Source organism: Podarcis erhardii, assembly GCF_964252035.2.
Source record: "Podarcis erhardii genome assembly, chromosome: 18".
Classification (NCBI taxonomy): domain Eukaryota; kingdom Metazoa; phylum Chordata; class Lepidosauria; order Squamata; family Lacertidae; genus Podarcis; species Podarcis erhardii.
In genome coordinates, this window is record NC_138516.1 from 7,037,200 (window position 1) to 7,059,403 (window position 22,204).

Below are 22,204 nucleotides of genomic sequence, written 5' to 3' on the forward strand. Positions count from 1 at the left end.
GCGGAGTCTGTAACCTGAAGCGTGGGGATTCAAACACTGATCTCCTAGGTCCTAGTCTGATGCTCCAACCCAGGGGTCAGCAAACTTTTTCAGCAGGGGCCAGTCCACTGTCCCTCAGACCTTGTGGGGGGCCAGACTATATTGGGGGGGTAATGAATGAATTTTTACGCCCCACAAATAACCCAGAGATGCATTTTAAATCAAAGGACACATTCTACTCGTGTGAAAACACGCTGATTCCATGCTGTCCGCGGGCCGGATTTAGAAAGCAATTGGGCCAGATCTGGCCCCCAGGGCTTAGTTTGCCTACCCATGCTCTAACCACTACACCAGCCTGTCGTCCTGCTATGCGGTATTTCTATAAATCGAGGAGACAAATCAGTATGGGGAAAGCAAAATGCCCCTTAGAGAAGGATGTGAATTACTTACCCGGAAGCTTGAATTTGTTTGACCTTTCAATGTGTTGTAAACCACTTGGATATTTTTCTTCTTTAAAATATAAAGCGGTATAGAAATGAGATTGAAAATAAATTTTATTGTGGGGAGAAAAGGCCCCCAAGCATTCTGTTGCGGTGACCATAATCTAAGTTTAAGGTGCCATTATCTTTCTGATTGGTTTGCCTTGAGCAAGCTGTTTGGAACAATGGGAGGTTGCAGCGGTCTTGCTCCATGATAAAAGATCTGTTATTTTAACCTGTTTGACAAGGGCAGCGTGGACTCTTGTGTCCCCATAGCATTCCCCCCCCCCAACTGCAGGTGAAAACTCTCCAAAACACCCTAGCGACCGACCGCAAGTTGCGTAAGCCATCTCTGTTGACAAATTGCGGCATTGTTTGAGTATTTGCATAAGGAAGCGGAAACACAAACTGGATCAATTCCCCCAACCCCTTCCTAAAAAAATAAACCATTAGCTCAGTAGTCAAAACATCTACATTGGAAGATGCAAAATTTGGCGCCCTCCCCCCAAGTCGGGCTGGCAAGGAGCAGTGCTAGAAACTCAGAAATAAAACTAATCTCCAGCCTGGGTGGTGGTCACCACAACAGACTGTCTACTCGCCATTTCCACCCCCAATGAAACTGGTTGTTAATTTTTTGGGGGGGGGGTTGCAATGGAGCTTATGATTATGTTTACAGTGGTCCCTCGGGTTAAGAACTTAATTCGTTCTGGAGGTCCGTTCTTAACCTGAAACTGTTCTTAACCTGAGGTACCGCTTTAGCTAATGGGGCCTCCCGCTGCCGCCACTGCGCGATTTCTGCTCTCATCCTGAAGCAAAGTTCTTAACCCAAGGTACTATTTCTGGGTTAGCGGAGTCTGTAACCTGAAGCCTATGTAACCCGAGGTACCACTGTACCAAACTTTTAGAAGACGATCTGAAGGCAGCCCTGTTCAGGGAAGCTTTTAATGTTTAATAGGTTATTGTATTTTAGTATTCTGTTGGAAGCTGCCCAGAGTGGCTGGGGAAAACCAGCCAGATGGGCAGGTATAAATAATAAATTATTATTATTACTCTGCCCCAAGGAGCATCCAATCTGGATTCCCTCCCTTGAGAGATGCATTACAGTGGTGCCTCGCAAGACGAAATTAATCCGTTCCGTGAGGCTCTTTGTATAGCGGTTTTTTCATCTTGCGAAGCAAGCCCATTGACAGCTTAGCGGATTAGCGCTATTAGCGGTTTAGCGGCTTTTAGCGGATCAGCTGATAAGCGGCTTAGGGCTTAGGAAAAGGGGGGGAAAAGGGAAAAAACCCCCGCAGGAACTCGCAAGACATTTTTGTCTTGCCAAGCAAGCCCATAGGGAAATTCGTTTTGTGAAGCGCCTCCAAAATAGAAAACCCTTTCGTCTAGCGGGTTTTCCGTCTTGCGAGGCGTTCATCTTGCGGGGCAGCACTGTATATTATTGGTGTGTTTTATGGCACTGTAGACTTTTCATTCATCACCTTTGTATTCCTCTAAGTAGCTCAGGGTGGCAAGCATCGCCCGTCGCCTTCCTCTGCCCATTTTGCCCTCTCAGCACAGCCCTGCAAGGTATTTAAGGCTGAGAGGAAAAAGCAGCTAATTATTTAAAAGAAAGGAAGAAAGGCAGCCCGGATAACATGGGCTTAATCTAAATCCATTACACGGTAGCATGCGTTTAATGTACGATTTCAGAGCTTTCATCTCTGATGTGTCACTGGTTTGCAACGAATTCCCTTGCCACCGCGATAGTCACTGAAAGAGAGACGGAACATTCTGTTGGTTATTCCAAGAAGTGGAGCATTATTGCTTCATTCATTATGTTCTGTGTTTTTATGTTGTAAACTGCCCTGTGATCTCTGAATGAAAGGGTGGCATGTGAAGTTAATAAGTAAAGGGACCCCTGACCATTAGATCCAGTCGTGACCGACTCTGGGGTTGTGGCGCTCATCTTGCTTTATTGGCCGAGGGAGCCGGTGTAGAGCTTACGGGTCATGTGGCCAGCTAGACTAAGCCGCTTCTGGCGAACCAGAGCAGCACACGGAAACGACATTTACCTTCCTGCCGGAGCGGTACCTATTGATCTACTTTCGCTGGTGTGCTTTTGAACTGCTCGGTTGGCAGGAGCAGGGACCGAGCAACGGGAGCTCACCCCATCACGGGGATTCGAACTGCCGACCTTCTGATCGGCAAGTCCTAGGCTCTGTGGTTTAACCCACAGCGTCACCCGCGTCCCTGTGAAGTTAATAAATAATAATAAAAATGGCTCGTAGCCAGTGCTGGTCCTACTCCGAGTAAACCCACTGAAACTGGTTGGCAGGACTCCCTTGGTGGTGACATCGATGGGTCTGTTCTGAGTCAGGCCTGGTGGAGGGCAACCCAGAACCTTCATCTGGAACCCTGAGACAGAACTGTCTGTATCGACAACATCTGGCTCACGGGTCTCCTCAGCTTTTAAGGGGTTTGGGATGCTACCAGTATTCAGGTGCTCCATACTGGCCCACCTGCTAGCTGTAGCTGACAAGAATTCCAGGTAGGCAAGCAGGCTCACAAAGCACGGTTGCAGTCCTCATTGTGTGGAGAAGCAAACACACGTTATATTTCCACAGTTGTGACGGTGCTGAGGTTTTTATGTGTACTTATAATGTGGGACGCTCCGGCGGGAAGGTAAACAGCGTTTCCGTGCGCTGCTCTGGTTCGCCAGAAGCGGCTTAGTCCTGCTGGCCACATGACCCAGAAGCTGCACGCCGGCTCCCTCGGCCAGTAAAGCGAGATGAGCGCCGCAACTCCAGAGTCGGTCACGACTGGACCTAATAGTCAGGGGTCCCTTTACCTTTACCTTAAAATGTGGGAATGCACCTGCTTCAAGTGGTACCTCAGGTTAAGTACTTAATTCGTTCCGGAGGTCCGTTCTTAACCTGAAACTGTTCTTAACCTGAAGCACCACTTTAGCTAATGGGGCCTCGTACGGCCGCCACGCGATTTCTGTTCTCATCCTGACGCAAAGTTCTTAACCTGAGGTACAGTGGTGCCCTGCAAGACGAATGCCTCGCAAGACGAAAAACTTGCTAGACGAAAGAGTTTTCCGTCTTTTGAGGTGCTTCGCGAGACAAATTTCCCTATGGGCTTGCTTTGCAAGACGAAACGTCTTGTGAGTTTTTCCCCTTTCCCCCCCTTTTTCTAAGCCGCTAATAGCGGCTAAACTGCTAATAGCCATGCTTCGCAAGACGAAAAAACCGCAAGACGAAGAGACTCGCGGAACGGATTACTTTCGTCTTGCGAGGCACCACTGTACTATTTCTGGGTTAGCGGAGTCTGAAACCTGAAGCATTTGCAACCCAAGGTACCACTGTATATGTGTTTCGGAAGGTGCTGTTTTGCACACATGCACCAAAACCAACAACTGCAGTGCAAAGTGCAAAAATGAGTCAGATCTGCTGACTGTGGCTCAGGCAGGAGTCACGGCTGCTGAGCTCACCGCTGCTAGTAGGTGAATGTGCTGTAGTAACCCCAACTTGCCGCTGCGTCTAGAGACCCGACTTCACATGACGGGAGCTGGGATGATGCTATGCAGCCCTCCCATTGGCTGAAACGGCTTGGATGATTTCGGCAGCCGTAGGGCGGCTGGAAGTGAGGAGACAGCAGGTGCAGCGAAGTCTGAGTTGAGCAATGTGGTTCCCCCCCCCCTTTCTTGTAGTGTCAGCTTAGGAAGGAAGAAGAGAGAAACTCTATATACTGCAGTTCATGTGGGAAAGAGCTTTGCATTTCCAACTGGAATCTTCTCAATGGAAGATTGATATGCTTATAAATTGCGGATAAGCAGTGAGCTCTTTGTTTCCTCCTTTTTCATAATATTTTTAAATTACATTTTCAACAAAAGTAACAAAATATAAACAACAACAAAGGATACAAAATATCAAATCCATAAAATGGGATATTCCAAATCCCGTGACTTCCCTCCCTTAAATTTTCTTTTCAGTTGCATATCGTTTCTGCTCCAAATTATTTTTAGCTTCAAATTTCCTGGGCCGTCTCTAAAATTACAAGTGCTCTTAAAATCCTGCCAATGTAATTAACCTGTTTGCTATACTTTTGCAAATACATAATACAGTGGTACCTTGGGTTAAGAACTTAATTCGTTCTTAGGTCCATTCTTAACCTGAAACTGTTCTTAACCTGAGGTACCACTTTAGCTAATGGGGCCTCCTGCTGCTGCCGCACGATTTCTGTTCTCATCCTGAAGCAAAGTTCTTAACCCGAGGTAGTATTTCTGGGTTAGCGGAGTCTGTAACCTGAAGTGTTTGTAACCTGAAGCATCTGTAACCCAAGGTACCACTGTAAACATTTTCCTTTTTTTAAAAAAAAAATTGTCATCTAGATCTCTGAGCTTTCCACAGTTAGTTTCTGCCATTTCAGTCGACAGTGGTACCTCAGGTTACATACGCCATCTCTCCCTGGTGGGGCACCATTGCAGTTCCACAAGTAAAGGTAAAGGGACCATTAGGTCCAGTCGTGACTGACTCTGGGGTTGTGGTGCTCATCTCATTTTACTGGCCGAGGGAGCCGGCGTACAGCTTCCGGGTCATGTGGCCAGCAGGACTAAGCCGCTTCTGGCGAGCCAGAGCGGCACACGGAAACGCCATTTACCTTCCCACCAGAGTGGTACCTATTTATCTACTTGCACTTTGACATGCTTTCGAACTGCTAGGTTGGCAGGAGCAGGGACTGAGCAACGGGAGCTCACCCCGTTGCGGGGATTCGAACCGCCGACCTTTTGATTGGCAAGTCCTAGGCTCTGTGGTTTAACCCACAGCGCCACCCGCGTCCCTTGCAGTTCCACAAGAGTCCTCCTTAATCTAAATGGGTGACTTTCCTTACAGGGAGGTGGTGCGCAAGATGGCAGCTCAAGTGGCGATGGCGAATGGCTCTCTTGGGGTCTCCATGCAGTCTCCTGTCCAACAGCCCTGCAGGGTGTCCATTGATGATGTCTGTGTGGTCACTTCCTCCAGGTTGGTTAACCCTTTCTCTCCCTTACGTGTCTGTGCATGCAAGTTTTGTTTTGTTTTGTTTATTGAGTTTCATATTTGTTGTTCTTGTTGTTTAGTTGTTTAGTCGTGTCCGCCTCTTCGTGACCCCCTGGACCAGAGCATGCCAGGCACTCCTGTCTTCCACTTCCTCCCGCAGTTGGGTCAAACTCATGCTGGTAGCTTCGAGAACACTGTCCAACCACCTCATCCTCTGTCGTCCCCTTCTCCTTGGGCCCTCCATCTTTCCCAACATCAGGGTCTTTTCTCTTCTCCTGAGGTGGCCAAAGTCTTGGAGCCTCAGCTTCAGGATCTGTCCTTCTAGTGAGCACTCAGGGCTGATTTCCTTCAGAATGCAGAGGTTTGATCTTCTTGCAGTCCATGGGACTCTCAAGTCTCCTCCAGCACCAGAATTCAAAAGCATCAATTCTTCGGCGACCAGCCTTCTTTATGGTCCAGCTCTCACTTCCATACATCACTAGTGGGGAAACCATAGCTTTAACTATGCGGACCTTTGTTTTCAAGGTGATGTCTCTGCTTTTTAAGATGCTGTCTAGGTTTGTCATTGCTTTTCTCCCAAGAAGCAGGCGTCTTTTAATTTCGTGACTGCTGTCACCATCTGCAGTGATCATGGAGCCTAAGAAAGTAAAATCTCTCACTGCCTCCATTTCTTCCCCTTCTATTTGCCAGGAGGTGATGGGACCAGTGGCCATGAGTTTTATATACCTGGAGGTATACATGAATCCCCTCTATAAGTTTGCATCATCTCCTCACACGCTGGTGTTTCTGCCAAATCAATCCAAAGGTCTTTTTGCTGCTGGCAGCCACCATCTTCACTCAGTTCTGATGAAATCAAGTCTAAGCGTCTGCTCAGTAATTTTCCCAGACCGGTTGCATCAAACATTAGCCTTTCCAGGGGAGGTTTAACAAATCAAACAGGAAATACAAATATAATGACATATTAAAGGCTCACCTCCCCCTATATTTGTAGTTCTGCAGCCTGCTCTTGACTTCCATCATGGTGGATTTCCAAATTAAAAGTGCGACACAGCGCAGCACCTCTCCAGCGGCTAATGAGACCCTGCTTCTGTCTGATATCAACAAACTGGAGAATCTTTTATCCTAAAAAAACCACCACATTTTAAAAGGGCATAGGATGTAAATTGGATCAACCAAAGGCCTGTTTACAAAGGAACACTTTGCCTGGCGCCTAAAGATGTGTAATGAAGGTGCCAGGCGAACTTCCTTGGGGAGAGCATTCCACAGTCTGGGAGCCACTGTAGAAAAGGCCCCGTTCTCCTGTTGCCACCCTCCGGACCTCTCAAGGAGGAGGCACACGAAGGAGGGCCTCAGAAGGTGATCTCAGGGTCCGGGTAGGTTCATACAGAAAGAGGCGGTCCTTGAGGTATTGTGATCCATTTAAGGCTTTATAGGTCAGAACCAGCACTTTGAATTGGGCCCGGAAACAAATTCGTAGCCAGTGCAGTCGGACCAGGATCGGTGCAATATGCCCAAACTGTCTTGTCGTCCGGTGAGCAACCTGGCTGCTAAATGCTGCACCGGCTGAAGTTTCCGAACCGTCTTCCGAGGCAGCCCTACATGTAACGCATTGCAGTAATCTAGCCTTGAGGTTACCAGAGTTTGGCTGCGCTTGAAGGTGATCTAGAGAGGCTTTAGCTATAAACGTTCTGTGACAATTCAGCATGCTCGGTTCTCGTTGGGAGGTTTTTGAGGTTTCTTCCCCCTTGACCTGAGAAGTGTACATAGCTCAGGTTTGTGTGATTTTTGGCACACATGCCCTCCACAATCACAGTGCAACGGTCTCCCTCGGGAGCCTGTGGACTCTCCTTCCCTGGAGATTTTTAAGCAGAGGTTAGACGGACATCTGTCATGGATGCTTTAGCTGGGGAGTTCCTGCATTGCAGGGCGTTGGACTACATGACCCTCCAAGTCTGTGATTCTATAATCACATTTCTTCTAAGCGAGTGTCCGTAGCCATGGCGCAATCAGGACAAACTCCTGGTACTCGGATTATTGAAGTTGGGTTTCCAAACGAGCAATCTTAAATATTCTTCTGCGTTTGCTGAGTAGGGGTTGCGGTTAGGCTCTATGCCTGAGTGCCTTTTAATTCCCGGAAACAACAATGATCCAATCGCTGGAGCAATCAGACAAGTTAAGTGGGAATGGCCTAGGTATGGGTCGTTAAGGTAACAAAGGAACTGGGCTCTGGGCCAAAAGACAATTGGGAGCCCCCGGCTGGCAGGTGCTTTGGAAAAACAAAAGCCAGAGTTGAAGCAGAGAAACAGAGCCATGCCTGATTTTGGTGGGAATCCCAGGCTGTGGCTATGGGACAAGCAATACCTTCTTGGGGTGCTAATGCACCTCTATCTTAGGCTCAGGTTGTATATATGTGCCAAGGAACCATATATACTAAAGATAAGACACTCTCCACTGTGCCTCTTTCCCAGAAGGAGATACGGACCCTGGAACCATTGTTAGCTCCATTTGGTACGCAGGATGAGACCCTCCCTGCCCACAGAATGTCTTTCCAGGGTGGTACATGCTCTGGTTATCTCCCGCTTGGACTACTGCCATGTGCTCTACGTGGGGCTACCTTTGAAGGTGACCCAGAAACTGCAACTAATCCAGAATGTGGCAGCTAGACTGGGGACTGGGAGCGGCTGCCAAGACTGCATAACACTGGTCTTGAAAGACCTACACTGGCTCCCAGTACGTTTCCGAGCACAATTCAAAGTGTTGGTGTTGACCTTTAAAGCCCTCAGCGGCCTCGGTCCAGTATCCCCGAAGGAGCATCTCCACCCCCATCGTTCTGCCCGGACGCTGAGGTCCAGCTCCGAGGGCCTTCTGGCGGTTCGCTCATTGCGAGAAGTGAGGTTACGCCCTCCCATCAGATGTCAAGGAAATAAACAACTATCTGACTTTTAGAAGACATCTGAAGAGCAGCCCTGCCAAGGAAAGTTTTTAATGTTTGATGTTGTATTGTATTTTTAATATTTTGTTGGGAGCTGCCCAGAGTGGCTGGGGAAACCCAGCCAGATGGGTGGGGTATGAACTATAAATTATTATTACTATTAGAAACTCATATATATATGAGCTAGACACCAAATGTCGCCTTAAAACAAGGTTACAGTCACCAGAAAGGAATGTCTAGTTGCCATTTCTGGACAAGACAGCTCTAAAGTCTTATTTTTCAAAGTATGGACTGATAGTGATTGATTCTCAGTTAAACGTCTAGCTCATTCAGAGGACAACCTTGAGCTCGGTTAAGAGCTTTGAGATCTTAAAGAAGAAAAGTCCCTTGATTAGATTAGATTAGATTAGATAGATTAGATAAATTTATTGTCATTGTCCGTATATACACAGTATACACAACAACGAAAATCAAACACCCAAGACCGGATTCACATACACATTTGCACGTATCTCCAACACTCTCATCCTATTCAGACATAATCTATTAAAACATACATAATCCAGAATATAACACAACCTATTAGAAGCATAGCATAACCTAAAACCTATCTCATTCCTTACTACTCACTGCTTGCTATTTCTTACAACTGGCCCTGAGATCATTATTTAGTGCAATCAGAGCTCTTGGATAGAAACTATTCAGAAGGCGTGTGGTTCGTGTTTTCATTGTCCTATATCTTCTGCCCGAAGGCAACAGTTCAAAGAGGTTGTGAGCAGGATGGGTGGGATCTCTCAGGATAGTGTGTGACTTCTTCAAGCTGCGAGACGTGAAGATCTCATCCAGGGTTGGTAGTTGGAGCCCAATAACATTCTGGGCAATTTTAATTATTCTCTGTAAAGCTTTTTTATCCATTCCAGAGCTGCTCCCATACCACGATAATATATTATAGGTTAAGACACTCTCAATGGTACTATGATAATAGGACAGAAGTAGGTGCTGAGACAGATTCAATCCTCTGAGCATTCTCAGGAAATACAACCTCCCCTGCACCTTCCTCACAACCATATTAATATTTGCAGTCCATGAGAGGTCCTCAGAGATGTAAGTGCCCAGGTATTTAAAACTACCAACCCTCTCCACCTCCTCGCCATTTATGTGCAATGGTAAAAATGCACTTTTCTTTCTCCTAAAATCAATTATGAGTTCTTTGGTTTTTTTGGTGTTAAGCATAAGATTATTTTCTTTGCACCATTGAATTAACCCCTGTACTTCTTTCCTATAAGCAGCCTCATCATTCTCACTAATGAGCCCCACCACTGTTGTATCATCCGCAAATTTGATGATTGTGTTGGACTTATACAGTGGGGTGCAGTCAAATGTGTACAGGGAATAGAGAAAGGGGCTTAACACACACCCCTGAGGGGCTCCTGTGCTTAATACTAGAGTAGAAGAATAGTAAGGTCCCATTCTCACTGTCTGCGGCCTATCGGTCAGGAAGTTGCTTACCCACAAACAGATCTTCTGATGTATACCCAAATTGGTCATTGATCCAGGGACATATTGGCCTGTTCCGACCTCCTTTTCTTAATGGTGACACGGTCCATTCATCTTTTTAGGAGGAGATAATTCTTTCAATCCCAAGAAGCAAGACTTAACCGCGTTCTTGTGCCGCTAGGGTTCAATCAATGTTTTCCAGGAAGCTTGTGTGCTCTTGGTGTCTGTGCCATCTTGGAAAAAGTTGGCCAGCCTTTTTCCTCCTCAACGCACCATAAACCAGCTCAATTTCTCAATGTTCCCTTCTCTTGAGATCTGAGGGGCTGATGAAGGCAACAAAGGAATCTTGTCCTACTTGAAAACCTTCAGCGACATTTTTGTGGCTTTGAGCTATTTGTGGGACCGGGTCGATTTGTTAGATGATGGTTCAAAGGCACAGAATGGGTGGGTGAAAATAATGGTTTTACTTCGGAACACAGGAAGGCTGCTTTGTGGAACGTCAAGCCAATTGGTTCTTCTTGCTCATTTCCCCAAACTTGGTTCTCCAGCACTTTTTTTACATGTATAATTTTTTGATTTATACTTTTCTGGTTTATACGTTTCACTAATTCTACAATCATTTTGACATTTGAAAATTGACTTCCTTCCCCCTCTTTCTGCGGTTCCTTAAATTTATTTTCAATATCTTCTGCATATCCAGATTAACTTAATTTGCTCCTTGATTCATCTGCTTTAAATATATACTCTTACGAAACTGCAGGTTATTGCAATGATCCTGCCAATGTTCTCATCTGTTTACAGTGGTGCCCCGCAATACGAACGCCTCGCAAGACGGAAAACCCGCTAGACGAAAGGGTTTTCCGTTTTGGAGGCGCTTCGCTAAACGAATTTCTCTATGGGGTTGCCTCGCAAGACGAAAAAATATTGCGAGTTCCCACGGTTTCCCCCCCCCCCCGCTTTTTTTTGCCCTTTCCCTAAGCGCTAAGCCGCTTATCAGCTGTTCCGCTGATAAGCCGCTTCTCAGCTGATCGCTAAAAGCCGCTAGACCGCTAATAGCGCTAATCCGCTAAGCTGTCAATGGGCTTGCTTCGCAAGACGAAAAAACCGCTAGACGAAGAGAATCGCGGAACGGATTAATTTCGTCTTGCGAGGCACCACTGTACAATTTATCTGTAAATATTCAAGAAACCATTTCCATTCTTTTATAAAAAGCTTATATTGATATCTTATTCTTCCGGTACGTTTTGCCATTTCTGCATATTCCGTAAGTTTTTGTATACATTCTTCCTGGGACTACTGCTGCATTCTGGATTAGTTGCAGTTTCTGGGTCACCTTCAAAGGTAGCCCCATGTAGAGCGCATTGCAGTAGTCCAAGCGGGAGATAACCAGAGCATGCACCACTCTGACGAGACAGTCTGCAGGCAGGGAGGGTCTTATCCTGCGTACCAGATGGATGTGGTAGACAGCTGCCCTGGACGCAGAATTGACCTGTGCCTCCATGGATAGCTGTGAGTCCAGAATGATTCCCAGGCTGCGCACCTGGTCCTTCAGGGGCACAGTTGCCCCATTCAGGACCAGGGAGTCCCCCACACCTGCCCACTCCAACCCCAAAAAACAGCGCAGTCATACCTCGGGTTACAGATGCTTCTTACAGATGCATTTTTTCAGGTTATGGACCGCCAAAACCCAGAAGTACTGGAACAGGTTACAGTGGTGCCTCGCAAGACGAAAAACTTGCAAAACGAAAGAGTTTTTCGTTTTTTGAGTTGCTTCGCAAGACGGATTTCCCTATGGGCTTGCTTCGCAAGACGAAAACGTCTTGCAAGTTTCTTTCCTTTTTCTTAAAACCGTGCATTCACTTCGAGGAGCAACTCATAGGACACGGTGTGGTAGCCTTTTTTGAGGTTTTTGAAGACTTTGGCGATTTTTGAAGCTTTTCCAAAGTCCGTGCTTCGCAAGACGAAAAAAATCGCAAGACGAAAAAACTTGCGGAACGAATTAATTTTGTCTTGCGAGGCACCACTGTACTTCTGGGTTTTGGCTTTGGCAGAAGCACTAAATCGTGCTTTGCACATGCGCAGAAGAACCGAATCGCAACCCGTGTGTGCACAGACGTACCGCTGCAGGTTGAGAGCATGCATCATGTTCGCAACCCAAGCATACACTATAGTTCCGTCTTGACCAGGGCTAGGCAACTTAAGGCCTGGGGGCCGGATCCGGCCCAATCGCCTTCTAAATCCAGCCGGCGGACGGTCTGGGAATGAGCGTGTTTTTACAAGAGTAGAATTTTATTTAAAATGCATCTCTGGGTTATTTGTGGGGCATAGGAATTTGTTCATTTCCCCCCCCCTCCAAAAAAAAGTATTCCGGCCCACCACATGGTCTAAGGCAGTGTTTCCCAACCTTGGGCCTCCAGCTGTTTTTGAACTACAATTCCCATCATCCCTGACCACTGGTCTTGCTAGCTAGGGGTGATGGGAGTTGTAGGCCGGAAACACTGGTCTAAGGGACGGTGGACCAGCCCACGGCTGAAAAAGGTTGCTGACCCCTGATCTTTTTTCTTTTTTTTTTAATAATATTTATTAGAAATTTCCAATTACAACAAAATAAAAAGAAAAACAAAACATCCGAATTTAAAATCTTATTTTCAATAACATATTTCCAGGACTTCCCCTCCCCTCCCCCTCTTGTATTCCAATTCTTACAAATAAATTCAGCAAGTTCTTATCCCAGATTTTGAACTTATTATCATTAGCCCAATTTTAAAAATATTTTCCCATCCCCTAAAATCGACCTGTTCCCTTCCACGCGTTCCCCCCTTTGATATACAATACAGATTAAAATAATCAAATATAATTAATTAGGATAAAATTATAAAATATAATTAAAATAATCAAATATAATTTTACGCCCTTTGGATTCCAAATTTCCCTCCCCCCTTTCCCGGTTGCGTTCCCAATGTTCATCAACGTCTGATGTCTTCCTGGAGCTCCCACATCTATCTAGGCCATAGTCCTTTACCAGTCATCTTTAATTTGGAATGTCCAATCTTGGAAGGAGTCTATCTCAAAAAGGCCCATTTCTTCCATCCAGATTTTTCTATTTAGGAGTAAAAACTCCAATTTTATTTCTTTAGACCTTTCAAATCTGGATGTCCCAAATGTTCCCACTTCCAACTTTATCCAATTCTTGTTGTTCTTGTTGATCTCTCTCCTCCTTTTTTTTTTTTTTCCTGCTCTCCTGCACAAATGTTCTAATTCCAAAAGCTTCTAATTCCTCTGCAGAGGCTCTGTTATTCAGGAACAAAACATTATGCCAAGTCCCTTCCATTCTTCAATAGATAAATCTATTGTCTCCTTTAGTGTGTAGACCTCTGTAGACAAAATAGTGTTCCATTTCTGCAGTTTCCCAGGAGATAAAAAGTTCTATTCAGATTCCAAGCCAACAATACTTGTAATATCCCTCAGCTCCTCTAGGTGGATTGCAATAACTCAGTTCCCTTCCAGATCACACCCACCAGTCAAAATAACTTGTTATTCCTTGTTTTAACCAATTTGTATCCAATTTATAACAAATGTAACCGGCAAAGTCCTCGTAACAAAGTTCTCATTTTTGTTCTTCCGCTTTGACAGCTCTTTGACAGCTGTCAAAACCTCTCTTTCTCTTCTCCCGGCGCTCTCACAAATCGCTCCCAGGATTCCGGGGGGGGCGGGTGTTTTAGTTCAATTCCACCTTTCTCCTCCAGCTCAGTCTTATAATTTTCCATCGCGAAGTTAGTAACTTTGTCAAAATAGGGTTGCACTCGATCTTAGTTGTCAAATCCATTACTTTAACTCCTCTACAACAAGGGGGGGGGGCTGACTTCCTTTTTGCGCCTCCCCCGCTCGCTCCGGATTTTTTAAAAATTTATCCCCCTTTTTAATCCAGGTTCCAATTACTCACGGGTTATTCTTTTAAGTCCAAATTTTCAATAGAAGAAGTCAGCGCTCTCCGTCGAATGGCATGCGGCTTCGCTCGGCAGGGGAAGCGGAGGACTCAAAGCACCACCACCCCCCTGTCACCCATTCCGCAGCCTTTAAAAAGGCTCCTTCGCGGGTCGGGGGGGGCGCAAAAGGTGCCAGCCGAGTCACCATGTCCATGGGTTTCAGCACCCATGGTTTTTGAGGGTCCCCGCGTCGCCGGCGCGGTAGGACCCAGCCCCTGCCGAGCAGGCTCCCTCCGGAGCTCGGAGGGAGTCCGCCATTCGGCGATGGCGCCAACCCGGAAGTCGCTGACCCCCCTGATCTTGACAGAATTCGACCTCAATCTGTTAGCCGCCATCCATCCTCCAACCGCCTCCAGACACCTGCACAACGTGGGTCTTGAACCCTCACTCCTCAGAGCGGGTGTCTCGTGCTTTACCGACGTGAGCTATGTCAGGACACGACTACCTTACGTTTGCTGGTACCCTCTCTCCGGCGATGAATGCTCCCGTTTCGCCGATCGGTCCCTGCTCTCGAATGCGTTGCCTTGCGGCTTCGGACCACGCCGCTAGGTCGGCTTTGCCGCAGGACCCACGAAGTCTGGAACCCTGGGACGCGCATGAGACTGTAGTTGTGGCGGCGACATCACAAGCGTGGCGTTCTAGAAGGAGGGGGGTCTCCCCTTTGGCCTGCAGTGGCAGGAAGACCTCTGCCGGAGAAACATCCTTGGGGGGGGAACGGGCAAGGGGGAGGGGGCAGGTTTTCCAACGGCCGGTGCCAGGACAGAACGGAGGGAGGAAATACCCCCGCGGCACTTGTTCCCTCCCCGCAGCCTGAAAGAGAAAAAATAATAATGCCACATTGACATGGGAAGAAGGTGTTGGAAGGCAGAACATCAGCCAGCTTCCGGTTTGGAGAGTCGGGAGCAGCAAGGAGGCAGGGTGTGTCTGTGGCTAAGCACCGGGGTGCCCAGTCTCTCGATCTCTCCCCCCACCCCCCGGTTTCTTTTGCTTGCACAGTTTGAGAGATCATTGTTGTGCAACATTTCTTTTGCAACACGTGCACCTCGGGTCATGCAAAAGGGGTGGCTTTGCAAAACCTGAGCTGTGTGGCGGCCAGTTGCTGTAGCTTTGCAATGTATGCAAATGATGTTTTATTGTGTGTTTAATATCCTGTTAGGGGATGCAGGTGGCGCTGTGGGTTAAACCACAGAGCCTAGGGCTTGCCGATCAGAAGGTCGGCGGTTCAAATCCCCGCGACGGGGTGAGCTCCCGTTGCTCGGTCCCTGCTCCTGCCCACCTAGCAGTTTGAAAGCATGACAAAGTGCAAGTAGATAAATAGGTACCGCTCCAGCGGGAAGGTAAATGGTGTTTCCGTGCACTGCTCTGGTTTGCCAGAAGCGGCTTAGTCCTGCTGGCCACATGACCCGGAAACTGTACGCCGGCTCCCTCGGCCAGTAAAGCGAGATGAGCACCGCAACCCCAGAGTTGGTCACGACTGGACCTAATGGTCAGGGGTCCCTTTACCTTTACTAATATCCTGTTGGAAGCCGCCCAGAGTGGCTGGGGAGGCCTAGCCAGATAAAATAATAATATTTTTTATTTTATTTTACTTTATTTTAATTATTTATTTAATCTACATATTTATTTATTTAATTTACCTGGAGGAGCGTCTCCACCCCCATCATCCAGCCCGGACACTGAGATCCAGCGCCGAGGGCCTTCTGGTGGTTCCCTCACTGCGAGAAGCCAAGTTACAGGGAACCAGGCAGAGGGCCTTCTCGGTGGTGGCGCCCGCCCACCAGATGTCAAAGAGATAAACAACTACCAGACTTTTAGAAGACATCTGAAGGCAGCCCTGTTCAGGGAAGCTTTTAATGTTTAACAGACTATTGTATTTTTAATATTTTGTTGGGAGTCGCCCAGAGTGGCTGGGGAAACCCAGCCAGATGGGTGGGGTATAAATAATAATAAATAATAATAATAAAATTTTATTTAGATCCCACGCTCCCCAGCCGAAGCCGGGCTCAGAGCAGCTAACAACAGTAAAATAATACAGCATTCTAAAATCAGTTCATTATAAAATGAGTTGAAATCAAATTAATGGCAACCAATAAATTATTATTTTAATGTTGAAGGCCGTTGGGGATGGTGGCCCTCTTGGATGCAGCCTGGCTTTTAAAAAAAAAAAAGTATTAAAGGAAGCTTATTGGTTCCTTTGACTTAAAAAACCACACACACCTTTTTGAAGATTTGCCAGGCTCGTTTATATTGCTGCTTTGCTTCTAGAAAGTAGATTGGGGAGGTTGTGGGTCCTGCTTCCTATCAGTGAATTAGATCAAATCTCTCTGCTTTGCTTTTTTTTTTTTTTTTGCAGAAAGGTGGCGTCCTCTGACACAGAGGACCGTGCCTGAAATCTGTTTTCCGCTAAAGATTAAACAGAGTGCCCCGGGGTTGGGGGGGGGGATAGCGTCTGGGGGATGAAAAACAACTTAATCTGCTTTGGGTCGCATTGCTGCAGTGACCTGTCTTTTTCTCGTCCCCTCCGCAGCGTTGAAAACCACCACCCAGAACCAGCAGAAGAAGCAGATTCGCCGGCGGCAGAGATGTTCCGGTCCAAAGGTAGGCAAAAGTTGCTGGTGGTTTTTGTTTGCACGCCGGGGAGCGTTTGAGACAGTGACGTGGGTGAAGAATTCTGAGACAGGCACAACCAGGCACCCCCATGACAGACTTCCTTATCGAGGCTGCGGGGCTGAGTTCCTGCATCTGGGGGACATCATCCTAATAATAATAATAATATTTTATTATTTATACCCCACCCATCTGGCTGAGTCTCCCCAGCCACTCTGGGCGGCTCCCAATCAAATGTTAAAAACAATACAGCATTAAATATTAAAAACTTCCGTAAACAGGGCTGCCTTCAGATGTCTTTTAAAGATAGGATAGCTGCTTATTTCCTTCACATCTGAAGGGAGGGCGTTCCTCAGGGCAGGCGCCACTACCAAGAAGGCCCTCTGCCTGGTTCCCTGTAATCTCCCTTCACGCAATGAGGGAACCACCAGAAGGCCCTCGGCGCTGGATCTCAGTGTCCAGGCAAAATGATGGGGGTGGAGACGCTCCTTCAGGTATACAGGACCGAGGCCATTTAGGGCTTTCAAGGTCGGCACCAACACTTTGAATTGTGCTCGGAAATGTACTGGGAGCCAATGTAGATCTCTCAGGACCGGTGTTATGTGGTCCCGGCGGCCGCTCCCAGTCACCAGTCTGGCTGCCGCATTCTGGATTAATTGCAGTTTCAGGGTCAGAGCGCATTGCAGTAGTCCAAGCGGGAGATAACCAGAGCATGCACCACTCTGGCGAGACAGTCTGCAGGCAGGGAGGGTCTCATCCTGCGTACCAGGTGGAGCTGCCCTGGACACAGAATTAACCTGTGCCTCCATGGACAGCTGAGAGTCCAGAATGACTCCCAGGCTGCGCACCTGGTCCTTCAGGGGCACAGTTACCCCATTCAGGACCAGGGAGTCCCCCACACCCGCCGTGTTGTGCATGCTATTTGCCCCCGCCCCCCAGCGTGCAGCTGCAGCCCAGCTGCCCAGTCCATCAGGGGACCGAAACCCTTTCCTCACCCCGGGCACCAGCAACCCACGCTACGCCACTGATGTGTGACCGAGAGAGAGCTGATCTGAGAGGGCAAATCCTCACACCGTCAGGATTCGCACTGGCGTCCTTGAGGTCCCTGAGCAACAAGAAGTTGAAGGAGTCCAACACTTAACCCGGGGGTGGCTGTAGCCCTTTCAGAAGCCGTGTGGGGTCTTTTAGATTTGTCCTGGGACCGTTGTGTATCAGTGCTCCGGGGACATTTCCAAAATAACAAAACAGGTAATATGAAACAACTCCAGAACTAGGACTGTAAAATGCACATTCCGTATTTGACCCCCTTTAGTAATGTTTTGAAACGTTTTAGATAACACCTTGATACAGTGGTGCCTCGCAAGACGAAAAGAATCCGGTCCGCGAGTCTCTTCGTCTTGCGGTTTTTTCGTCTTGTGAATCAAGCCTATTAGCGGCTTAGCGGATCAGCTGTTAAGCGGCTTAGCGGATCAGCTGTTAAGCGGCTTAGCGGATCAGCTGATTAGCGGCTTAGAAAAAGGGAGGGAAAGGGAAAAAACCCCGCAGGAACTCGCAAGTCATTTTCGTCTTGCGAAGCAAGCCCATAGGAAATTCGTTTTGCGAAGCACCTCCAGAACGGAAAACCTTTCGTCTAGCGGGTTTTCCGTCTTGCGAGGCATTCGTCTTGCGGGGCACCACTGTAGTTTCCTGTTGGTTACGTTGCTTTGCGTAGTATATCTGGTTTCCTCCTCTCAAGTTTTATTTCGGAATGTTTCATTTGATCTCAAGCTGTAGGATGCAAACCACTTTGAGATTTTTTTTTCCACCTGAAAAACAAAGTGGCATAGAAATGAAATTTATAATAATAAACAACAACAACAACAATAATAATACAGTGGTACCTTGGACGCGGGTGACGCTGTGGGTTAAACCACAGAGCCTAGGACTTGCTGATCAGAAGGTCGGTGGTTCGAATCCCCGCGACGGGGTGAGCTCCCGTTGCTCGGTCCCTGCTCCTGCCAACCTAGCAGTTCGAAAGCACATCACAGTTCAAGTAGATAAATAGGTACCGCTCTGGCGGGAAGGTCAACAGCGTTTCCATGCGATGCTCTTCTTCGCCAGAAGCGGCTTGGTCCTGCTGGCCACATGACCCGGAAGCTGTATGCCGGCTCCCTCAGCCTGAAAGCGAGATGAGTGCCACAACCCCAGAGTCGGTCACGACTGGACCTAGTGGTCAGGGGTACCTTTACCTTTACCTTTTTACCTTGGTTCTCAAACGCCTCGGTACTCAACAACTTGAAACCCAAACACTTCAAACCTGGAAGTAAGTGTTCTGGTTTGCAAACTTTTTTCGGAAGCCGAACGTGCTCCGTTTTGAGTGTTACGCTCAGGTCTGTCTGTTTTTGCTATTTATTTTGCATTTTTGTTTTTGCGGCTCTTTCTTTGTGACTGTGTGGAACCCAGTTCAGCTACTAATGCATTGGTTGTGTGGCTGCGGCACATTGTTTATTGCTTTCATTTTAGGGATCAGTGGTCTCGTTAGATAGCAGAAATCACGTCAAATTGCTGCTTTGGGGGTTGTTTTTAAAAGTCTGTAACGGATTAATCCGTTTTGCATTCCTTTCTATGGGAAAGCGTTCCTCTGTTTTGGAAGGCTTTGATTTTAGAGCGGACTTCCGGAACGGATTACCGTATTTTTCACTCTGCAAGACGCACCAGACCACAAGACGCACCTAATTTTTGGAGGAGGAAAACAAGAAAAGATATATTCTGAATTTCAGAAGACAGAACAACAAGAGGGATCGCTGCGCAGTGAAAGCAGCAATCCCTCTTGCTGTTCTGGCTTCTGGGATAGCTGCGCAGCCTGCATTCGCTCCATAAGACGCACACACATTTCCCCTTACTTTTTAGGAGGGAAAAAGTGAGTCTTATAGAGCAAAAAATACGGTAAGTTTGAGAACCAAGGTACCACTGTTTATAAAAAATCCGCAAGTGAGAACAGTTGATGATCCGTTGGCCAGTATTCTTACGATGCCCGTTTCAATGCTTGAAGGACTTATTTAGGCTGCCTATTTAAGACTTTTTCATGGCCCCTGTTTTTCCCCCCCCATCTTGTTCTCTCTCCCATGGACACCCCAGCTCCGCCTTCTGTAGGACTATGGACCTCGAAGAGGGATGGGGAAGTTCTGCTGAGGATGGATGAAAGCGGAATCGGGTCCGAGACCCCCATCACCGTCCACGAACTTCTTCTGAACTCTGTCAGTCAATTCGGCGACTATCCGGCCCTGTCTTCCAAGAAAGACGGCAGGTGGACCAAACTCACCTTCAAGGAGTACTACCAGGAGTGCAGGGGAGCCGCCAAGAGCTTTCTAAAGGTTCGGGGGTTTTAGCACACATGAAAAACTTAAAACAAATCCTTATTTCCTGATGAATAGCCTTTGGACTGTTGTTGTTTAGTCAATTTTGTCCTTCTCTCGTAGTTTGTCTGTTAGTTTAGCCAATTCTGCATAGTTCATCAGTTTTTCTGGCCATTGTTCCTTTGATGGTATTTCTTCCGTCTTCCACTATTGTGCAATCAAGATTCTTGCCGCTGTTGTAGCATAAATAATGTCCATTTTCCTTTTGGTAGCTCTTTATTTGAGATACCTAACAAAAAGGTTTCAGGATGTTAAACAAAATTCATTTTCAACATTTTTTTCAATTCATTGTGTATCATTTCCCAATATTTTTTAATGCGTTTGCATTCCCACCACTTATGATAAAATGTTCCTTCCTTTTCCTTACATCTCCAACAACTGTTATTTTCCTTCCTAAACATCTTTGCCCCAAAAATGGGTGCATTTTGGAAGATGCCTTCTTACCCAAGTCTCTCCTCTTTGTGTTGCAGTTGGGCCTGGAACGCTTTCACGGCGTTGGCATCCTGGGATTCAATTCTGCCGAATGGTTCATAACGGACATCGGAGCGATTCTGGCTGGGTGAGTTTGACCGTTCCGAAAAAGGAAGCGTAACTCCGAACGGGGCCGGAACCCGCTCACTGTTTCTTTTCTCTTGTTGTAAATTTATTTATTTGGTTTTTCAAATTAAACTTTGAAAGTCACATATCAACATAAAAAAACAAGGTATCTTAGAATCTCCAGGGCTTCCCTCTTCCCTGGAGAGAGCCAGTGTGGTGTAGTGGTTAAGAGCGGTGGACTCATAATCTGGTGAACCGGGTTCGCTTCCCCGCTCCTCCACATGCAGCTGCTGGGTGACCTTGGGCCAGTCACACTTCTTTGAAGTCTCTCAGCCCCACTCACCTCACAGAGTGTTTGTTGTGGGGGAGGAAGGGAAAGGAGAATGTTAGCCGCTTTCAGACTCCTTCAGGTAGTGATAAAGCGGGATATCAAATCCAAACACCACTACTTCTTCCCCTTTGTGGGTCCTATTGTTAATCACTTCCTCCTGCATCTTTTGTTGTTGTCGCTGTTGAGTCGTTTAGTCGTTTCCGCCTCTTCGTGACCCCCTGGACCAGAGCACGCCAGGCACTCCTGTCTTCCACTGCCTCCCGCAGTTTGGTCAAACTCATGCTGGTAGCTTCAAGAACACTGTCCCACCATCTCGTCCTCCATCGTCCCCTTCTCCTTGTGCCTCCATCTTTCCCAACATCAGGGTCTTTCCAGGGAGTCTTCTCTTCTCACGAGGTGGCCAAAGTCTTGGAGCCTCAGCTTCAGGATCTGTCCTTCCAGTGAGCACTCAGGGCTGATTTCCTTAAGAATGGATCGGTTTGATCTTCTTGCAGTCCGTGGGACTCTCAAGAGTCTCCTCCAGCATCACAATTCAAAAGCATCAATTCTTCGGTGATCAGCCTTCTTTATGGTCCAGCTCTCACTTCCATACATCACTACTGGGAAAACCAGAGCTTTAACTATACGGACCTCTTATAATACAATCCAAATCTTTTACATCTCCATGATACCCAAAATTCACCATTAAACCTATTCTAATCCCATGAACGGTTTTAGCTGTTTACAGTGGTTTTTAAGACAGGCATAGGCAAACTTGGCCCTCCAGATGTTTTGGGACTACAACTCCCATCATCCCAAGCTAACCGGACCAGTGGTCAGGGATGATGGGAGTTGTAGTCCCAAAAACATCTGGCGGGCCGAGTTTGCCTATGCCTGGATTATAATCCCCCCCCCAATTCCTTATTAAAGTTTAGGTCTTCCTGATTTCTGATTCGTCCAGTCATTTGATGGCATGGTCCCATCAACTTGAGAAACTTGCTCGCTTCTAATCCTTTGGCCCATCGAAGGATGCCGGCTGCCTTAAGATGGGCCACTTGGGATGCCCAACTAAATTTGTAGCATTCCCTTTGGGAAGACCAGATTTCAGGGCAGTTCACTGAAATAACATGCTTTGCGCTGAGACCAGACCACAGTGGTCCACCTGTCGATCATTGCTGTTTAAGCCGACTCGCAGCAGTGCTCTGGGGGTTTCATAGTAAGGCAGGATCAATGCCTTTTCCAGCCTTACGTGGAGTCATCTGGAATTGAACCAGGCCCCCCTGGGAAGAGAGGGAACATTCTTCTCTGAAGCCCAGCTGACTTGGACAAGAATCGACCAAATATGGATAACTAGAGGTCTGGCACCCAAGGTTAGAAAAGTGGAAATCTGCCCAAAGACCTGCTCCGACCATAATGCGCTGAAGATGGACATGACACTATTGCCAACCGGTTCCTTTAGATGGA

At 47.2% G+C, this 22,204-nt stretch overlaps 1 protein-coding gene across 3 annotated transcripts in view; it reads left to right on the forward strand.

Moving 5' to 3' along the window:
* Window positions 1–5,312: 5,312 nt before the first annotated feature.
* Window positions 5,313–22,204, forward strand: part of ACSBG2 (acyl-CoA synthetase bubblegum family member 2) — a gene marked incomplete at its 5' end in the record, with an annotated part of 37,412 nt that continues 20,520 nt past the window's right edge. Inside the window, 4 exons of one of the 3 annotated variants that reach the window (XM_081846128.1) lie at window positions 5,313–5,461; window positions 16,419–16,489; window positions 19,616–19,851; window positions 20,364–20,452. In XM_081846128.1, the coding sequence (XP_081702254.1) occupies window positions 5,313–5,461; window positions 16,419–16,489; window positions 19,616–19,851; window positions 20,364–20,452 (545 nt within the window). Of the gene's footprint in view, window positions 5,462–14,582; window positions 14,810–16,418; window positions 16,490–19,615; window positions 19,852–20,363; window positions 20,453–22,204 lie in introns of those variants that run through there. The other 2 variants (XM_081846129.1, XM_081846130.1) reach the window with 2 other exon arrangements.